The 18737-nt window shown below is 39.9% G+C and overlaps 1 protein-coding gene across 1 annotated transcript; it reads right to left on the reverse strand.

Moving 5' to 3' along the window:
- Positions 1-12856: 12856 nt before the first annotated feature.
- LOC129179043 (gamma-aminobutyric acid receptor-associated protein-like 2) lies at positions 12857-17985 on the reverse strand. The gene is made up of 4 exons (XM_054771861.1): positions 17739-17985; positions 15475-15530; positions 15161-15333; positions 12857-13292 (listed from the first exon to the last, which is right to left on the reverse strand). Exons 1-4 carry the CDS (start codon positions 17770-17772, stop codon positions 13202-13204), a joined length of 354 nt encoding a protein of 117 aa, XP_054627836.1. The 5' UTR covers positions 17773-17985; the 3' UTR covers positions 12857-13201.
- Between the last annotated feature and the right edge of the window lie 752 nt (positions 17986-18737).

Genomic DNA, 18737 nt, shown 5'->3' on the forward strand with positions numbered 1-18737 from the left:
TCTCCTTCATTGCGGCAAAATTGCCCGTTTGGAATTTGCACATGGGACATTGAAAGGTGGAAGAAAGTTTTATTCTTTGATTCGAAAAAATTAAACTTTGATGGTCCTGATCACCTGAGATGTTTTCCACACGTCATGGAGGGGGCGCCATCATGATCTGGGGTGCTTTTTCCTTCAATGGCACAATGGAGCTTCAGGTTGTGCAGGGGCGTCAAACGGCAGATGGCTATGTGGGGATGTTGCAGGGGGCATCCCTCATGGATATATAGATACTTTATTGATCTCCAAGAGAAATGTGTGGTTGTCTGTGTGGTAATGACTGACTTTTTCACCAGGACAACGCTGCAGTTCAAAATGCCCACCTGAGAAAGGACTTCTTTCAAGTGGAATAAGATCACTCTTTTGGACCATCCTGCGCGTTCCCCTGATCTAAATCCAATTGAGAACATTTGGTGATGGATGGCAAGGGAAGTTTGCAAACTTGGACATCACTTCCAGACGGTGGATGCCCTCCGTGTCCAACATCTTCACCACCTGCAGCAACATTCCCACCAGCCTCCTGGAAACACTGGCATCAAGTGGGGTGGTGGTTCTTTTTTTTTGGCGACCTGGTGCCTGCAATAATTCATTGCTGAGCTGAGTTGAGCTTGCTGTGGCGCAGTTCGGCACACAAATTAAATGATACAGAGCATAGCGGACGCTTTTTGTTATGCAATACTTACTTTCTAATACTCTTCTGCCTTGGAGACAGGGCTGTTTCTTGCTACAGGCGAACTAGGCGAATGCCTAGGCCCCTCCCCCCAGTCAACAGGGGGCCCCAAAGCTGCATGTTGAGCCTCATATGAGGAGAATGGAAATATCCTGTCTATCTGTAGCTCTGTGGTGTGTTTATTACATCCCTTATATGCTTGTGTCCACACACTTGCTTTCTGAGTGCGCGGTGTATCCAAATAGCCCACTGCCGTCTGCCTTGAGAGGTGTGTTCAGGTGCGCTACGAAGACAGATTGCCAACTGCACACATGCTTGTGGGATCAGGCCATTTTCTTGTTCTTTGATCTCTAGTACAATATATTGACTCACATTGGATTAGTCTAGCATATTTAATGGACACGTCAAAGTGGCCCCCCGCATTGTTTTCTGTTTGCAATATCAATATTTCTTATTTTTTATTTGAGAATTGTATTTATTGGATAATTACCTGCCAGTAGATTGCCATTGCATTGTCATGATTCATTAAAAAAAACTTTTAATAATTATAATGAATAGTAAAGAGAGAATTTTGAGAGAAAAAAAGTTGTTTTGTTTTTGCACAAAAACGTACCAAAACCGTATCCCAAATACCAAGGTACGGATCGTACCGTGAGTTACCTTTACCGTCATATTTTGCCATTTTGTCCGACTATTTAAATGCATTTGGCTATTTTCTACAGCAATTAAACTATTGTGATAAAATCAAGTTGAAAGAATCGCACTGTCTCTGTTTGGTGTCTAGACCTGATGACCTCACTGTCAATTTGTATTGGTTCTGGGGGCCATTTCCTCCCCAATGGTGCTGTTGTCTGTGTTATTCTTATTTGAATTACTTTGCTAAAGTACAGTCGTCCCTCGTTAATCGGGGTTAATTGGTTCCAGACCCGACTGCGATATTGTTTATCGAACGCATATTGTTTTGAGAAGCCAAAGTCTTTACTTAAATGGCCCCAGCAACTAAGCAGAACTACGTCGTTCCTTGTCACGGATCTCCGACAAGAACCGGACTCACAGGACCAATTGGGGGCGTAAGTCACTGTTGATGGGGATGTCATACAACTTCAGGTCTAAAAACCGAAACTACCCCTTTAAGGAGAGACTCACGATGCACTTCAATGGCTTTATTAACAAGCAGAGAACACATGCAGTGAACGCTCACACAGGAGCTGCTGTCAGCCACTCTCTACACCGCTAACCTGCTGCTAACACTCAACTAACAGTCAACTCTAGCCAGCTGATGTCACACACGTCACTTCCCAGGCCCCACTTCTTAAAGGCGTACACAACATGTCACAGATACTGTCTTATACTTCATATCAAGTCTTTTGAATGCCTTATAATGGTATTTCAGTTCATTTAGCCATTTTTATGCTTGAAAATGCTTCATTTAGGCCATGAATACATACAATTTGCTTAAAAATGCATTTTTTAAAACTAATAATAGAAAAAAACGTGCTACAGTGAGGATGCGGTGTTCAAACCATGATGTAGCGAGGGGCGATTGTATTGTCCCGTGCTGATAAGTGTCGGGTTTTCATGTTAAATGAGCATTATTTTTAGTCTTCTTTTGTTTTCATTGTTGTACTTCAAAGTAGATGTTGGTTTGTTGTATTTTCTTATTTAAAGTGAACATTTTATTGACACTCAAAATTAGTTAACTATTTTAAATTTGTATTTATTTATTGACGTATAGAGGATTGTTGTTTTCCTTGTATTATAGTTTTTTAAAATCAGTTTTGCCTCAACCTGATAAATTAAAAATATAATTTCAACTGTAGCCTGTTTCGCTCACCAAGTGCAATAGATTGTGGAATCTAATTGGGCCATCGAAGACAGGGCTGTCAAACATTACAGTTGTGGCTGCCCTCAGAGGGCCGCTTATAACAGTGAATACACAGTATATCAATATACATGTAAAATCGCCTCATAATGTTATTACACGATTGCTCATTTTTTGCTAAAAATATTTTTTTTGATTAAGAAATTGATTGATGCATAACTTAAGTGAAGGTGACCAGCAGATACCCAAGTATTTTTTTTTACAGCAAAATATGGGTGGAATAGCTTGTTGCAAGGTCAGATAATAGTATTATTATTATTATTATACATAATTCTGTCAAAATTGATGTAAAATATTCAATATTGATTCAAATATTTTGAGCAATTAATTAAAATAATTTAATTTTTACAATTTTGCCAGAAAGATGAAGTGATTTTTTTGACGCACATTGTTTCCAGGCTTTCACGGGATCTAAGGGTTACAAATCTCTTGATCATAGATTGACAAATTAGGGGCCCCTAAAACAGCATTCTGTTTATGGCCCCCCGCAAAGCTAGAAACGGCCTGACTCAAACACAGAACAATAGTCAGCTACAGTAGCTATTTAAACCTGACATTACTCACCACCGACGGGGGAGCTGGTCATCGACCAGGTTGAAAAAAAGTTATACAGTAATCGCTCGTTTACCGCAGCTAACTAGTTCCAGACATGACCGTGATAAGTGAATTTCCACGAAGTAGGATTCTGGAATATGTTTGTGGATTTTACAATTATTAGAGTCCTCTAGGCATAAAATAACACCCCTATAGTCAGCTTTACACTCCTATTACCCAATATAGTAGATATAATCAGGGGAAATAAGCCGTTTAGGACAAAAATAAGACTTATCGTGTGTGGTGCTGGTAATGTGTTCCAGTGCTGGGGAGCTGAGGGGGGGCGGACAGGAAGTGGTGTCAGGGGTTCAGAGTTGAGTTTTAGCTTGGCGTGGGTATCTGCCGCACCGTAGCCTGTGTTAGGGATTATTGTGCCTGTTGTGAGATCATTGAAACCTGCAATAAAAGGCTGTTGTTCCGTCAATCAAGTCTGGTGCTTGTGTGTCTCATCGAACATTACAGTAACATTACTGCCACCTTGTGACCAGTGTAGAATACTACATATCATCACAACGTCTTTGAATGTGTCTTCTGAACGCCTTATGTTTGTATTTTACTTCATTTTGCCATTTTTATGATTGAAAATGCTCCATTTAGGCAAAAGATAGGTCAAATTTGCTTCAATATGCATATTTTTAGAATAACAATAGGCCGTATTCCACCACAAAACAGCATGATTTATTAATTCATATATTTTGGAAAAATCGTGATAGGAGGAAGCTGTGAAATTCGAAGCGTGACGTGGCCCTCTGTAGGCCACAACTCAGACCATACATACCATTTAAGTACATTAAGTACATTTTTCCCTCCAGTACTTCTACATCCCCTCATCTCATCTCAGGCGCATGTAAGAGGATGTAACATCTTCCTCCATTTGTCTTCTGTATGTCAAACATGAGAAGTTGCATCTGATACCAAGAACAAAAAAATTATTAGAAATCAGCCCAGATGGAAGGAAGTGAAACCACAGAAAGAGAAGGATGCCTGTGTTACGAAATAGCATTCTCATTTGTGAGAACTAACCCCATTCATAATTATACAGCATTATTATCCATGTTTCAGGATAAAACCCACCTGTCACGTTGTCAGGTGGAATAGATTATACTGACCCACAGTAGGAACGGCTTGCTTAATGAGTTCATAGACCCAAATATGTGTTTTCTCTATTATGTCACATTTGAAGGACTTTTTCACGTACCTCATTTGTCTGAGCAGTGTGCACATATGTCTCCTGTCCTTTTTTGAATTTTGAATGGGATTTTCAAAGTGCTGTGCAGTCCAGAAGACTTCAGGGCAGGCGCAGCACGTTCAGAACAACAACAACAAAAACATTTAGCAAACATATTTTAAAACTATAATTTAATTTATGCTTAAAGGCAAAATGATATGGAGAGTGACAGATGGAGCGAGATTTTACATGGCGCCCCCCCCCCGTCTGTCACTGGCTGTATTTTACATTGGTAGCAGCTAGCTTGCTAGCTAGAGTTAGCCGCCTCGCTTGTGGTCTTCGGACTCCAAATGTGACTTCTTACCACAGTGGCGTTGTGTTTTTAAAACAAACCAGCAATGCGGTTAGTTCGGACCTCGTTTTTGTCCCACGGGAAAGCAAAAAGTGGATGTCGTGTTCATGGGGTACGTACTAACTTTTGTGCCAAGGAACAACTTTACAATCTTGTTGTCGTTATCCTAATTAGCTCTACAAAACAGTATTTGTATGTGGTTTTTTTGATGAACATAAACACATAGTGTGTGTCCAACCTTGGTGGATGATACTATTACAGGGGTCGCCTAGCGCACCAAAGGGTCAAGGACTATTTCCTTCAACGCTTAGTAGTTTTTTAACTCTAACGGTTGAATTCAGACATTATGCCTTTATATAATGACAAATGAGCACAAAGTAGCATAAAGACGATGGCCACAGCGTTTGAGTGGAGATATGCCTGGTAAATAAAGTAGTGTACAATTGAAATGTTGCCGGTCATAAATAAAAATACAAATAGTTGACAGCGGAAATTGTGATGAAAGTTGGAGACCCCTGCAACCTAGACACTCAACTTATTCTCTTTTAAGTTGAGCGGGACAGAGTCCTATTTAGTAAAGATATTTATTTGGATTACTTTATTCTGTTAATTTTGTTATCATGAGCTAAAAAATAATTATTCAACAGTTTATTTCCCGTGTATTACTCCATATTACACACATCAAATACAATTTAGGTTTGTGTCAAACTGTACAAAAATTGTTTCACACAAATAAAGGCAAAAACAGAATAGTCTGTTAATGAGTCATTGGCCAGGGGCCCTTGGAATTGTCTAACGGCGCTCCTGGCCAATACCACTCATCATAAATACATTGAAAAATGTACAGTTAATCCATGTGATCGGTATCGGCCAATCTCACTCATGGATGATCGGCAGCATAAAACCCTGATCGAAGTTTCCCTAATAGAAATGTGTTTCGTGCTAACATCAACCGCTGATGACATCATAGACTGGCGACGCAACTTCCGGTTGCGGTTGTCATTTTGATTAGATGACTAATAGGATTCCAACAAGGAAGGACGATTTGTGATAAAAAAGATACATTGAGTACAAAGTTGGACTCACGCAGTTTATTAATAACACAACAAGACGCGTCAATTTTCAGCGTGAACTGAAAAACACACTAACCGGGGCGGACGCTAACTGAGGTTCCATTGTAATTATATTGAAGGTGAATTTTTTTCCCCCAATTTTTGGCATTTGCCGAGATTGCTTTTAAAGGGCCAGCTGAATGAGCAGTGGTCGGAACAAAACAAAATATGTTCCAGAAAATCAATCAGGCCCAAACTGTATTATGTTCTCATACACTTTGAATGACATGAGCAGTGTTGGGAGTAATGGCGTTTAAAATATTAATATCATATATACAATAACTAGAATTGTAGCATCCTGACAGAAGGTAAACCGAGTCTGACACTCATTTCTTTAGACTTTATTCTGTCCTAAACACATCAACAGCAGTGCTCAGTTCCAACATCTGCAATTTGCACACCGTGGCTGCATTCCAATACCAGTTTGAGTTGTCCTCAATGACTTCCCCTAGGCACTTGGTATGATGTCATTGCCAATGTCATGCGGAGACCACTCACAGAGCCGAGAGAAAGTGGATGTGGAAGTAATAAATGGAAGGCACCTTCCCTTTTCCCCGGGTAGTCCGGTTTCCTCCCACATTCCAAAAACATGCATGTTAGGTTAATTGGTGACTCTAAATTGTCCATAGGTATGAATGTGAATGTGAATGGTTGTTTGTCTATATGTGCCCTGGCGACCAGTTCAGGGTGTACCCCGCCTGTCACCCGAAGTCAGCTGGGATAGGCTCCAGCATGCATAGAAAATGGATGGATGGACCTTCCCTTGTTCACTTTCAGCCCAAGCAATCATGGTTTGATCACTCATTGGTTGCCAAAGTTGGGTTGGTTGTTTCAATTGAGTTTTATTGTTTAAAATGTTATTTTTACTGTAGTCATTTGCTTCAGGTTTTTTTTTGTTTGCAAATTGTTTGCTCTGACATGTTGCCACGACAAAAGTACAGTGTTCCCTCTCTCTATCACGATTCACCTTTCGCGGATTTGCTGTTTCGCGTGTGCTTCTTTTTTTTTTTTTTGATTACAAGGTGTGAACGCTGTTACAGGCCGAGTCTGGCCCTTTAAGAGGAACTGCATTGTGGGAAGTTGAGTATCTCTCTGTCTCTCTTCACTCTCTCATCTGTCTGCACCGCCCATTGTTTTGTGCGTCCTGATTGGCTGTAGATCATTGTTAATCAATCGCCTTTGTGCTGCTCTGCAGTATCTCCTGTGTCATCGCTAGCTCAATCAAATCAGGGGTCACCAACGTTTTTCCTTGTGAGAGCTACTTTTAGAAAATGAAAATGGCCACGAGCTACTCATTTTTGTAGAAATGATTTTCATACCTTATTTCAACCCAAACAAATCAAATATGCTTGTTTTACCAAAACATTCACAAAATGCTGGTATCCACAACTCACATTTTATGTTTCAGAATACATTTCTTTCTAGTGTTCTCACATTATTAACTGAGAACCTGAATGAAAAGCAGGCCTGCGGGCACCTCATGTGGTCGTGGGGGGGCTACCTGGTGCCCGCGGGCACCACGTTGGTGACCCCTGATGTAAATGAATCTTCGGTTCGAAGGAGGAGGACGTGAGGCGCATTCATGGACATCGGTACTCCAAACTTCAAAACAAAACACAAGCAGGTGGTTCCATCATGCACTGACATGATAAGATGACGAAGATGACATATCTAGGGCCCTATGAAATCCGTTTTATTTTTTCCCAATTCAGTTTTTTTGGTTTATATTTTTTACATTTCCATTTTTTACCTTTTACATTTATTTTACCACAAAAGAGTGTGTGCTTTTTGTGTCAGTGAACAAAACGTCTTTTAATTAAATACAAAAATCCTTACATTTATTGATGGAATACTTTTTTGGACAACTTTGCTCTGCACATTGCTGCAAAATCCTCAACCAACTGTAATGCCCGTGCTTGTGGTTAAGCTATTAAGGTAAGCTATTTTTTATGACACCTTTATTTTATTATTATTAGTTTATTTCATTTATTTACATTTATGAGACGAAGGGGTCTTCTTATTTTGAAGGCCATCAGTGTATGTGTTGCTATGTCAGACAAGCTGAATAACGTGAAGAATAAAAAAGAATAAAAGAGCTTATTCCACTCGGAATTTGCACGGTGTCAGCGGGCATCCTAAAACGCTGGGTGACATTTACAAGTGGTAACACACAACACGGTGTAAACACACATACACAATCGCACACGCACACAGCCGCACAAGCATGCTCTGCTAAACTAAGGTAACCCAGCCAGCTTCCATTCACGCTCGCTGACGAGTAAGTGTCGAAGCTTTTTGCCGACTGTTTCAGGCGCCGCTTTGACATGTTTAGTTTGGGAGGGGGCGGTTAAGTGTTTGCGAGGAGGTGCTGCCAGTCTGCTGGGGAAATATTTCCCCTCAGAAACCTTCCTTCTCCTCAAGATGACAGAATTTCATTCCCACTATATGTCAATTTCCACGCGATTCGGCATTTAAAAGCAGATTCTATTCCATCCACATAATCATAGGGCCTACTACAAGGAAATTAGGAGAGACAATTAACAAAGACTGCGCTGTAGCTTGAAGTGATCAATAATTGACAATAACAACTCTTCAACATCAACTCTGTGCTTAGGAATTTAGCCAAAAAGGAAAGTACTGATTTGTCTGCTCCAGGGGTGACACGATACACCCTCGACACGAGATGATACACGATATTGGGGTCATTAGAACAACACGAGAAAACGTTGTAACTTGATTGCTTTTAAGAAAAGTACAATGGCAAAATATAGGACTGGAAAAACAGACTTTTTATTTAACTGAGTCGAAAAACACTGCAAGTCCATTTTTAAATGTTTAATAACTTTGCATGCATGACCGAAGAATGACGATTTTAACTGTTCAACTTTTTTCAGAAATTGAAACATTTGGTACCTGCCTGTAGTGGGAACGTGACCATCCAGAATTTTGGTTGGCAGACATTGAGAGGGCCAGTACTGTTAAAAAGAATGAATGATAAGTTCAGAAAACGAGATGATACACAAGACTGGATCTCCGAGAACGAGGCAAGAAGAGATTTTAATTTTACTTTTAGGGAAAGTACAATGAAAAAATATAAAAACTATATGACAATATATAGCAATCTACTCATATCATTTCTACTATGCTACACTCTTCTGGACACTGTGTGTATGCGTGTATGCACCCACCGAGACAGAGACTGCATTACTGACAAAAGGGCTCACTCCGTTCATGCCGTTGTTCTGCAGATCAAATCCGCCGAGGTTCCGAAACCAATGCACAGAGTGAAGCCTCTTCCTGCCTGTTTGGAGGTGGGAGACAAGGAAAACAGACACGCATGCACATGGCAATATACCGAAGCTGGCAAAGTCATCACGTTGATTTTTATTTGTTGTGTGATTAATTAATTAATTTACTATCTTCTCAGGCCAGGTTTTTTTTGAACGAGAAATCTTGTTACGCTTTAATCTCGCAAGATCTTGTGACACCCGAAATAATAATAATAATGATAATATACATTGTCATACATTTCCATTTACCCTGACTAGGATTCAAACCACAGTACCCTGTGCCAAGCGCCTACTTGTTGCCCACTACACCCATCAGCTGCTTAAAAAAACAAACTCTTACATGATACATAAGTGGTAGGTAGTATACCGTATGTAAGTTCTTTATTGCCTGAAGTGCAGCATTAATAGTTCCAGCTTATAGTTGAATAATGCCAGCTCATTACTTTTGTCTTATCTACTTGTCTTTGTCTATTTAAGTGAGGGCTGTCCAGCTGTCATTTGAAAATATAATTTTTAAAATTATTATATTATTAGTTATTCGTATCAACATTTTAGGTTTTTCTTGTTACATTATGCCTTTTTGCTCTATTTTCCCATGTTTTGTTTATTTTATTTCTGCAATGCGCCATGTTCCACAGATGGCCCCTGGGCCACACTTTGGACACCCATGCGTGTTTTGCAAAGGAAGGCGACGTGCTGCCAAGTGACCGAAGAGTGTGTCCAAGCTCTGCCTTCTTGACTTTGTCGCTGGTCACGGGTTGGGTTGCATTGTGGAGGGGTTTATGCAGCTTTCAGATCCTCATTGCACAGTAATACTTCTACACACTCCCGCTCGCCTGCCTGGACACTTCACCTTTGTTGACTGCTTGTATTTAATTACTGAATAAATGCATGGCTCAAGAAACACTTAACGCTAGTAACTTGGAGCATTAGAAACAAACTAATGTGCGGTTCCGATAATGCCTCGCACACTGCCACGTCCATATTGTACTGTATTATCATTTATAGTAGCGATGCCATAGTTCACAGTCCGATGGGTTTGTGGCTCCCCAGTTCTCACGAAACAGCGTTTCCTTAAACGAGACACATTGTCACGTTTTAATCTCTCTCTGACACCTCTAGTCTGCTCCAATAAATATTTATTTGTGTCTTTTTAATGATGCTCCCACTCAAACCATCTGGATAAAGCATCACATGATGTTGGGGATGCCGACGTTTTCGTAGAATGTCGTAAAGCAGTGTGACAGCGTTGGCAAGTGCAAGTGGGTCGCCTTTTAGCTTACAGTATAACGGGCAAAATGCAGTGCACTCAACACGCCCCAAATGGTGAGTGTGCATTTCCACTAAGTACGTAACGTGCTGTCCCAAGGGACAGCACTGCACTGCATCGAAATTAGCTCAGGAACTAGGTACACAGTGTACAGAGCTTTTAATTCCACCAGTCTATGCTCTGACTCAGGTGGAAAGAGTTTGGCTGATGAGTCTTCCTCCAGATACTGCAGTAATCTGGAAGGAGAACAGTTAAACAACCCTGGCGGGACGGAGAGGCCGTGGAAATGAGCACACTTTATTGTTCATCTAATGTCATCACAGCTGCAGACTCATGTCACTGTTTTTTATGTTTCTCAATTCATTCAGAATTTGCAAGTAAGTACTAAGTTCTAAGTAGAGAATGTTAATAAAATGGTTGTAGCACAGACACAAGGAAGTGGAATGAGGAAGAGAAAACGACGGCGTGTGACAATTTGACACATAAATGACAGAGCACATCAGCTATTGCGGTAAAAGATAACAATTTCACACAAAATATTGTAAATAAAGAGTCAAGATCAAAATATGTAAAGCTATAGGATCTAATATTGAAATGCTTTTTTTGCGATGAAAGGTAATTTTAAAGCCATTTAACAATACTAATGCTTTAGTAGGGTGTCAAATATTACAATTTAACTCTTCTTACTTTGTTTCTTGCATTGTTTCTTAATTAATATAAAACAAGTTGGTAAAATATCACTGTGACGTATATGTCACATCAGCCTTAACTGCTACTGTATGTAGCCTGAAGAGCAAAAATGCTAATAAGCTAATATATTGCCATGTGCATGCGTGTCTTGTTTTCCTTGTCTCTCGCCTCCAAACAGGCAGGAAGAGAGTTCACTCTGTGCATTGGTTCAGCACCTACACGCTTGTGGCCACCCCCACGGCTGGCAGACAGTTTTGACAAACGCGGCTCTGTGGTGCAGAACATTAGTTCAGCCGGACCGCCATTTCCGCTTGGACGTATTTCACTGCAGCACACAACTTTCCGTGCGGAGTAGCTGTCAATAAAACCGCGTCTTGCATGAACTGCAAGCGGAAGGTAAGTTTTCTATGATTACTTTGGTCAGTTCTGGTCAAGTTTTCTCACTATGTCGACTTTGACTTCAATTCTGAAGTGTGACTCGGCATATAAATCTGTTAATAATGGAAGCTCTCTGTAGCAGCATGACTGGGCATGTAAAGCCAAGAGTTAAAACAGGAGTGCCGATTGGCATCCACTTCCGTATTATGCCCTGCGCGGGTTTGGCCGCCATGACGGTGAGCAGAATCCAGAAAGTATGCATTGAAAACATGTCCTCAGCACACTGCTCAGCTATTAATTGCTCTCATCAGTGGCGGAGCTGCGGGGTGACCAGTGGGGGCCACCCCGATCACTCTCCAGCCACCGCACTGGCATGTCATCTAGACTATTCAGGTATGAAACTTACTGCCACCTCTATGTGAGTAATGCTCACCCCAATGAAAAATGTCTGGCTCTGCTTCATAGAACAAAGGCATTCTATAAAACAATGTAGTTGCTATGTCTCTGTGGAGGTCAGGCGGGGCCAAAAGCATACACACACAGAGTGGAGCAAGTAAGCCTTTGTGGGGACCAATGCAAGGTAACATCGTAGAAATTAGGAGGGAAAAAATGATTGCAAAGTAAAATGCCACAGCCCGTGTGGGAACATTCCAGCTTCAAACCAAATGAGCAAGTTGAGACACTGTCAAAATTTGCATCCTCAGGAACTAAGTACTGTGTGTACATTGTAAAGTTACTGAAGCGCACTGACTAAAGCATTCTATTTTGAGACACAGCAATAGGTATCTACTTCCAGGAAGCACTTGTCTGACTGTTCTAGGTCTTATCATGCTGTTCCGTGCCCATTAATAGTAAAAAAAAAAGCTAATTTTACATATTTTTGGCGTAAATTAAGGATTTCCAAGCATAAAAATAAAATTAAGTAAAATACAAATACTGTACAACGCATTTATAAGATGCATTCAAAGACATTGTGATATGTAGATGTAGTATTCCACATTAGTTACTAGATGTCTGTAATGTTCAGTGACACACACTAGCACGAGTTGTCTCATTGTCCTATTTTCTCTTATGTCTACTATATTGGGTAATATGAGTGCAAAGGAGCCTATAAGGGTGTTACTTCAGGTCTAATGACGTCAACTTACCACGGTTGGGTCTGGAACCAGTTAACCGCGATAAATGAGGGATTACTGTCATTCCTAAATGGTAAATGCGATGCAATTTTTGTGGTTTACGCTTGAATGACATCTTGTTTTATTTAGTAAAAACTGTCCAAATATTTCTGGATTTCACTGTGTTTTTTTTAATTGTTTGATATGTTCAGCCCGAGTCCCTACACATGAACCTATACAGATCCACTTAACACAAACAGTGAAGGAAGAGATCTTGCAAAGAACATGGGCCTGGGTTTAATTTGAATATATTTATTGGTTAGGTCATCCAGCTACCTTACCTTAAATTAAAATATTACAATTCTCATAAATATTGTCTTCAAAGAAGAAGTCATTCGCACATAAAAGCAGTTGGAAAGATACTTCAAATCGATATAGTGGAGAGTATTAGTGAACCTTAACAGCTAAATCTACAATGAATCTTCAAAGTACAGGTGCAACGTGGGCCAGCCTGGAGAGCAGTTAGTCCGTCTTTCTGTGGTGTTTTCACTGGGGTTTCCCACGGCCGGTGCAGGGGCTGGAGTGAGGGCTATGATTAGATGGCAGCAGGTAAGGTCGGTCCCGATCATGGCTCCCTTGTTTTAAAAGCCGAAGGTGTTTTCGCCGCTGTATGCCACATATAAAAAGCCATCTTCGTCTTTCTCCTTCTCATACAGCTGTCCCATAGTGATGCTGAAACATGAAGCACATACTGGATTAATAACCTCTGTTACACGTCATGCATGTTTTTTCTTAGGGTAACTTCCTGTTGGGGAAGTGTGTGTGTCGGCGTCCCAGTATGCCTTGCTGGTTATGAATTAGTATACAATAGTAGTGTTTTGCATGTATATTAGTGATGATACTATCGTCCATGTGGTACAGTTACATTGTCTGTTCCACATGTGCTATTTTTGGGTTCACCGTGAGTGAGGTAGGCATTTGGGCTGACAAGATCCTGTTAGTTTGTAATGTGTGAGCAAGGGTGTAAATATCAAGCTGATTCACTGCATACAAAAAAACAAACAAAAAAAAAACATTTCCTCATTAAGCTACTGCTTGCCTCTGACTACTTTCTGTGAAACTCAAGCTTTACCAATGTAGCGCAAATGAGATGGGTTTCCAAGCAATCCATCCACCCATCCATTTTCTATACCGCTTCTCCTCATTAGGGTCGCGGGGGGTATGCTGGAGCCTATCTCAGCTGACTTCGGGCGAGAGGCGGGGTGTTTCCAAGCAATAAACGACTTAATCATGGAGATTAAAAGCACAAAATTGTGGCTTCCCCACAAATTTAAAAAAAATATAATTTAACTGCCCGTATAGTATAATATTACTCCAACTTTGCTAAACCATGGCTGATGTCCCAGATTTTAATCTTGACAAAGCGCGTGATGGCTCTGGCGACCTCTGGTGGCAAAATGGGGTATTACAACGGCGTGTCCAAACTTCACACGAACGACAAAAAAAGGCTGCAAGGGCCACTTTGATATATTGTAAAAGCAACACATGTTGATATGCTAAGACGTTTTATATATATATTTCAAGAAAAAACTGCGCCTCAGCTTTGTGATACAGGTTTCCCATTTTTACTGTGTGTTTTTTTGTTACATTCTCCAAATATTTCAACTTTCAAGATTCAACAGTTTTATTGTTATATGCACAGTAAAACAGGTAGTTCTGCTATGCAATGAAATTCTTGTTCTGTTCATCCTCCCAAAAAAGAAAGAAAACAAGAAAATGAATAAGAACATAAGAAACATTAATACCAATAAATTAAGCAACAACACAAGAGACATGTATACCAATGAATGAATGAATGAATGAATGAATACATTTAATTAATATTTTATTTATTTTAGTAAAATTTCTCCTCAACATATTATGACTTTCTTCCCACAATATTTTTACTTTATCGCAATAATTTCACTTTTTCCCTTGTTTTGTTTGCGCCTCATATTACGACTTTTAAGAAATAACTACTCAAATGCCATTATTTTTCCTCATATTACTAGTTCAATCTCCTAAAATGGCAACTTTTTCCTCGTTAGATTACGACTTTTTTCTCTTTACATTTTACCCTCATACTCGGAAAATTACAGCTGTTTTCTTTCCATTTCTCCCCACCCCCCCGACTATTTTTTCCTCTTCATTTTTTTGACTGCTAATTAATAGTTTTTCCATTTTTGGTGGGGGTTTTTTTTGTTTTGTTTTTTTAGTTTTCTTGTGCCACTGGCCTATAAACAGCAGGGGCCGCACTCTGGACACCTCAGATAATTCAATACAAGTTAATGCCAGGCAAGCTTTATTGAATAATAGCGAATAATTACCAAAGTCATTCAAAGTCATGTTGAGTTTAGGAAAGCTAAAGAAATTGTGTATGGTTTGCTTGATACACGGGAATGCAACCAAGTGAGGTAAGTTCAAGAGGCCTTACTCCTGAATATTTTAGTATATTCTGACATGCATGTTTACGTTAAATATAAATGCTAGGTCTAGAATATTGTAAACAGACGTTGCTTGGTCCAAGCTACAGCAGATCTATCAAATATCCTTTTTCTGACCTGGACTGGGGGACTGTCTTGTCCACAAACAGGAAGATGGCCTTCTCCGAGGGCAGCTGAATGCGTTTCCTGATGATCCACATGAACTGAGCCACTGTGATGTCAGAGGGGACCAGGTACTTCCTCTTGTCAATGTCCACTATCTGGGATCCAGACACTTTCTCAACAATCACCTAGCACACACACACACACACACACACACACACACACACACACACACACACACATGTGCACGCACACATTGGCAGCACAGTCAGGACTAAAACAAATGCAGGTCATTTTTGTTTTAATCAGATGGGATGGATTTGACTCACCGGGACCCTGTCGGGGTACTTGTTGCGGATTTTGGCCGATTCTATGCATCGATGTTCTGCAGGACATCAAGCAACATGTGTGTGGATTAAATGGCATTTATAGCGGGAATGTCGCTCCAGATCAGGGGTCACGAACGTGGTGCCCGCGGTAGCCCCCCACGACCACATGAGGTGCCCGCAAGCCTGCTTTTCATTCAGGTTTTCAGTTAATAATGACAGAACAGTAGAAAGAAATGCATTCTGAAATAGAAAATGTGAGTTGTGTACATCAGCATTTTGTTAATGTTCTGATAAAACAAGCATATTCGCTTTGTTTGGGTTGAAAATAAGCTCTGAAAATAAATGTTACAAAAATGAGTAGCTCTTGGCCATTTTCATTTTGTAAAAGTAGCTCTCACAAGGAAAAACGTTGGTGACCCCTGCTCCAGATAATTCAACAAAATGTGGCCTTTATTAAACACTTCCATAGCTGTGGAGAACAAAATACAGTTGTCCCTTGCTACATTGCGGTTCCAACATCGTGCCTTCACTCTATCGCGTTCTTTCACAATTTTATTCAGAAATGATTGCTGTTTTGTGGTTGAATACAGCATATTATTAGTAAAGAAAAATGCAAATTCAAGCAAACTGTACTTATTCTTGGCCAAAATTAAGCATTTTCAAGCATAAAAATGGCTAAATGAGGTAGAATACAAATACAAAGCAGAAGCAGCATTGTAATTGTGAATGTAGTATTCTACATTGGCCACTAGGTGTCAGTAATTGTCCAGTGAAACAAACAGTTGATTTCAGGTTTACACCATCTCACAACACACACAACAACAACATAATAATCATAATAATTTTCTCAGAAAATAGGCAATTTTTTCGCCGAAAACTCATCTCATTCACCAAAAGTCGGTCATAATTGATAAATATGTGACAGTACAGGTCAAATGTACAGCATACATGTACCAAGCACACCATTTGTACTTGTTTATGTCTTTATGCTTCAGTGATAATGTTTTTTCGTCAAGCATTGAGGTTTCACATTTTTTTCGGCGGTCCTTGAACGCACAACAGTTGTGTGCTGTGACTGGCTACAACGTGACTCTGATTCCATGTGCTCACGGATCATCTTACGTTATCATTTGTTAGTGGTGTGTGCCTACACATTTTATACTTTTAATGTGTTTAATATTGAACCTGGATTTAGCTTGTTAGCTCCCGTCGACTGGAGGAAACAAGCTAGCAGGAGGGTTTGGACGGGACGAGCGAGCCGTCTGTTTAAAAACAGAAATTTTTACAGGCGTACTCGCGGACTTTCACCATTCTCTGACAGGCGTGTTATATACTATTATTATGAGTTTCCACAATTAACAAATTAGTAGGGAACCAATGGGAAAACATACATTGCTTTGACATAAATACAAATGGTTGTTTGTTGTGATCCAAGTACGATGGAGGCATCCAAAGTGTGGCCCAGCGGCCATTTTCAGCCCACAGCTAGTTTTTTGCTGGCCATTGCATTTTGTAAAAGTTAAATAAATTATTAATGATAATATTATTATATATCGCATTAATTGAAGATGTGGCTGGTTTGTTTGGATAGATTTGAATGTATTGTCACTGTATTGACACCCAGAAGTGTTTATAATGAAAAAGAATGTTTCTAATTCATCAGTCATGACTTTCGGCTATACTCCTTTAACAGACCAAACAATTACAAAGCACTTGGCATCCTGCAGAAGTTGTTATGCAAGGACACCGCCAGAAGGCCTCTTTCTCTGCCAACACACATTTACTTCCCGACAACAACGCTGGGGTTCATAGACAAGGCAGCACATTTTATTGCCCGAATAGAAAAAACAGTTTTATAGTCAACAGCGCATCGCACAGAATGGTTTGACAGTTGGCGTGTTTGACGTCATTGGCCACCATTAACCTACCAGTCGTTTCGTCGTCGTTGAACAAAGACACGACGCATCCTCCCCTCGATAGTAGCTCACAGCGCCATCATCAAATATAAAAGGAAAAAGTGGTCTCATCTGGCTGTACCAGCGTAATAGCATTATTTAAAGTGCATGAGGACTAGCTAAAACCATTAAGCCTTCGAAAACACACAAGCCTGGGTGAGAGGCCATTCTCAACGCCATTTTTATTTTAAATACGTACATAAATGAAATCTGTATACAGTATGGGATTTCATTAAAATAATTTAACCTGCGTGGCTATTTCAATAACATCTTCGTCATAATAATAATAACACGTCCCTACATCCTTACCCAAGGAATGATCCTCTTTGAACATCCATTTCATGTTTGCCGTTTCCGGGCTCTGTTTTTGCTTGCTATAGTTGATTGTAGGAATCACTTGATGTGAATTTCGCGAGTGAAATCTCGCTCTTGAACGCGTATTCTTCCAATTTTAGCTGTAAAACTGACGTAAAACAGCTAATCGGCTCTCTAAAGACAACACTTCAGCAAAACAACATGTAAGCACCACCCCTTCCTGTCAGGCAATAGGGGAGTGTTGGGTAGTTCGCGAACGATCCGGTTGTGTAACACGGCTCTTTTAAGTTGTCGACGGGAGACGGCTCTTTGAAGTGTACAGCCTTTCTTGTCTGTTTTTCTGGCAAATCCACAAGTGATTGGTCAAAATATGTGGTACGTTTATGGCTGTTTGAAGGGGGGCCAGCTCGAGAGGAGCTGTTTCTTTCAAAGAGCCGTTCAAAAGACTACTTCGTTGTTATTCAGTATTCTTTTTTTTTTTAGATGAACAGGTGGATTTTATTGATGGCATTATGAATGCACATAAATACCATTACAAGATCCTGAAATGCAAACAAACCTTCAGGAAATGTCAACAAAATGTATACTTTCATCAGAGCATTTTTTTTTTTTTTTTTTTTACAAAAGTAGCATTTTAAAAAAGAATTTTGGTAAAAATAATTTTGTGAGAAACCTGTCTTTTTATACAATCAAAAAAAAAATGATGGGCAAACAACCATATTATGAAGAGAAATTTGCGTGTTTTTATCCAATCAGACAAAAATGTGTTTGAAATTTAAAAAATAAATAAATATTTACAAACAAAAAGAATTGAGAACAAAAATAGTGGTTTTAAAATGTCAAAATAATTTGCAAATAAAACTATTTTAACAACATTTTTTTTTTTCAATTCTTCTCAGTCGGAAAAGGGTGGATTGCACCCTCCGGGTTTGGAGTGAGGTCTTGCCCCAGGTGAAGGCATTCAAGTATCTCGGGGTCTCGTTTACAAGTGAG

This window comes from Dunckerocampus dactyliophorus, chromosome 3 (assembly GCF_027744805.1).
Source record: "Dunckerocampus dactyliophorus isolate RoL2022-P2 chromosome 3, RoL_Ddac_1.1, whole genome shotgun sequence".
Classification (NCBI taxonomy): Eukaryota; Metazoa; Chordata; class Actinopteri; order Syngnathiformes; family Syngnathidae; genus Dunckerocampus; species Dunckerocampus dactyliophorus.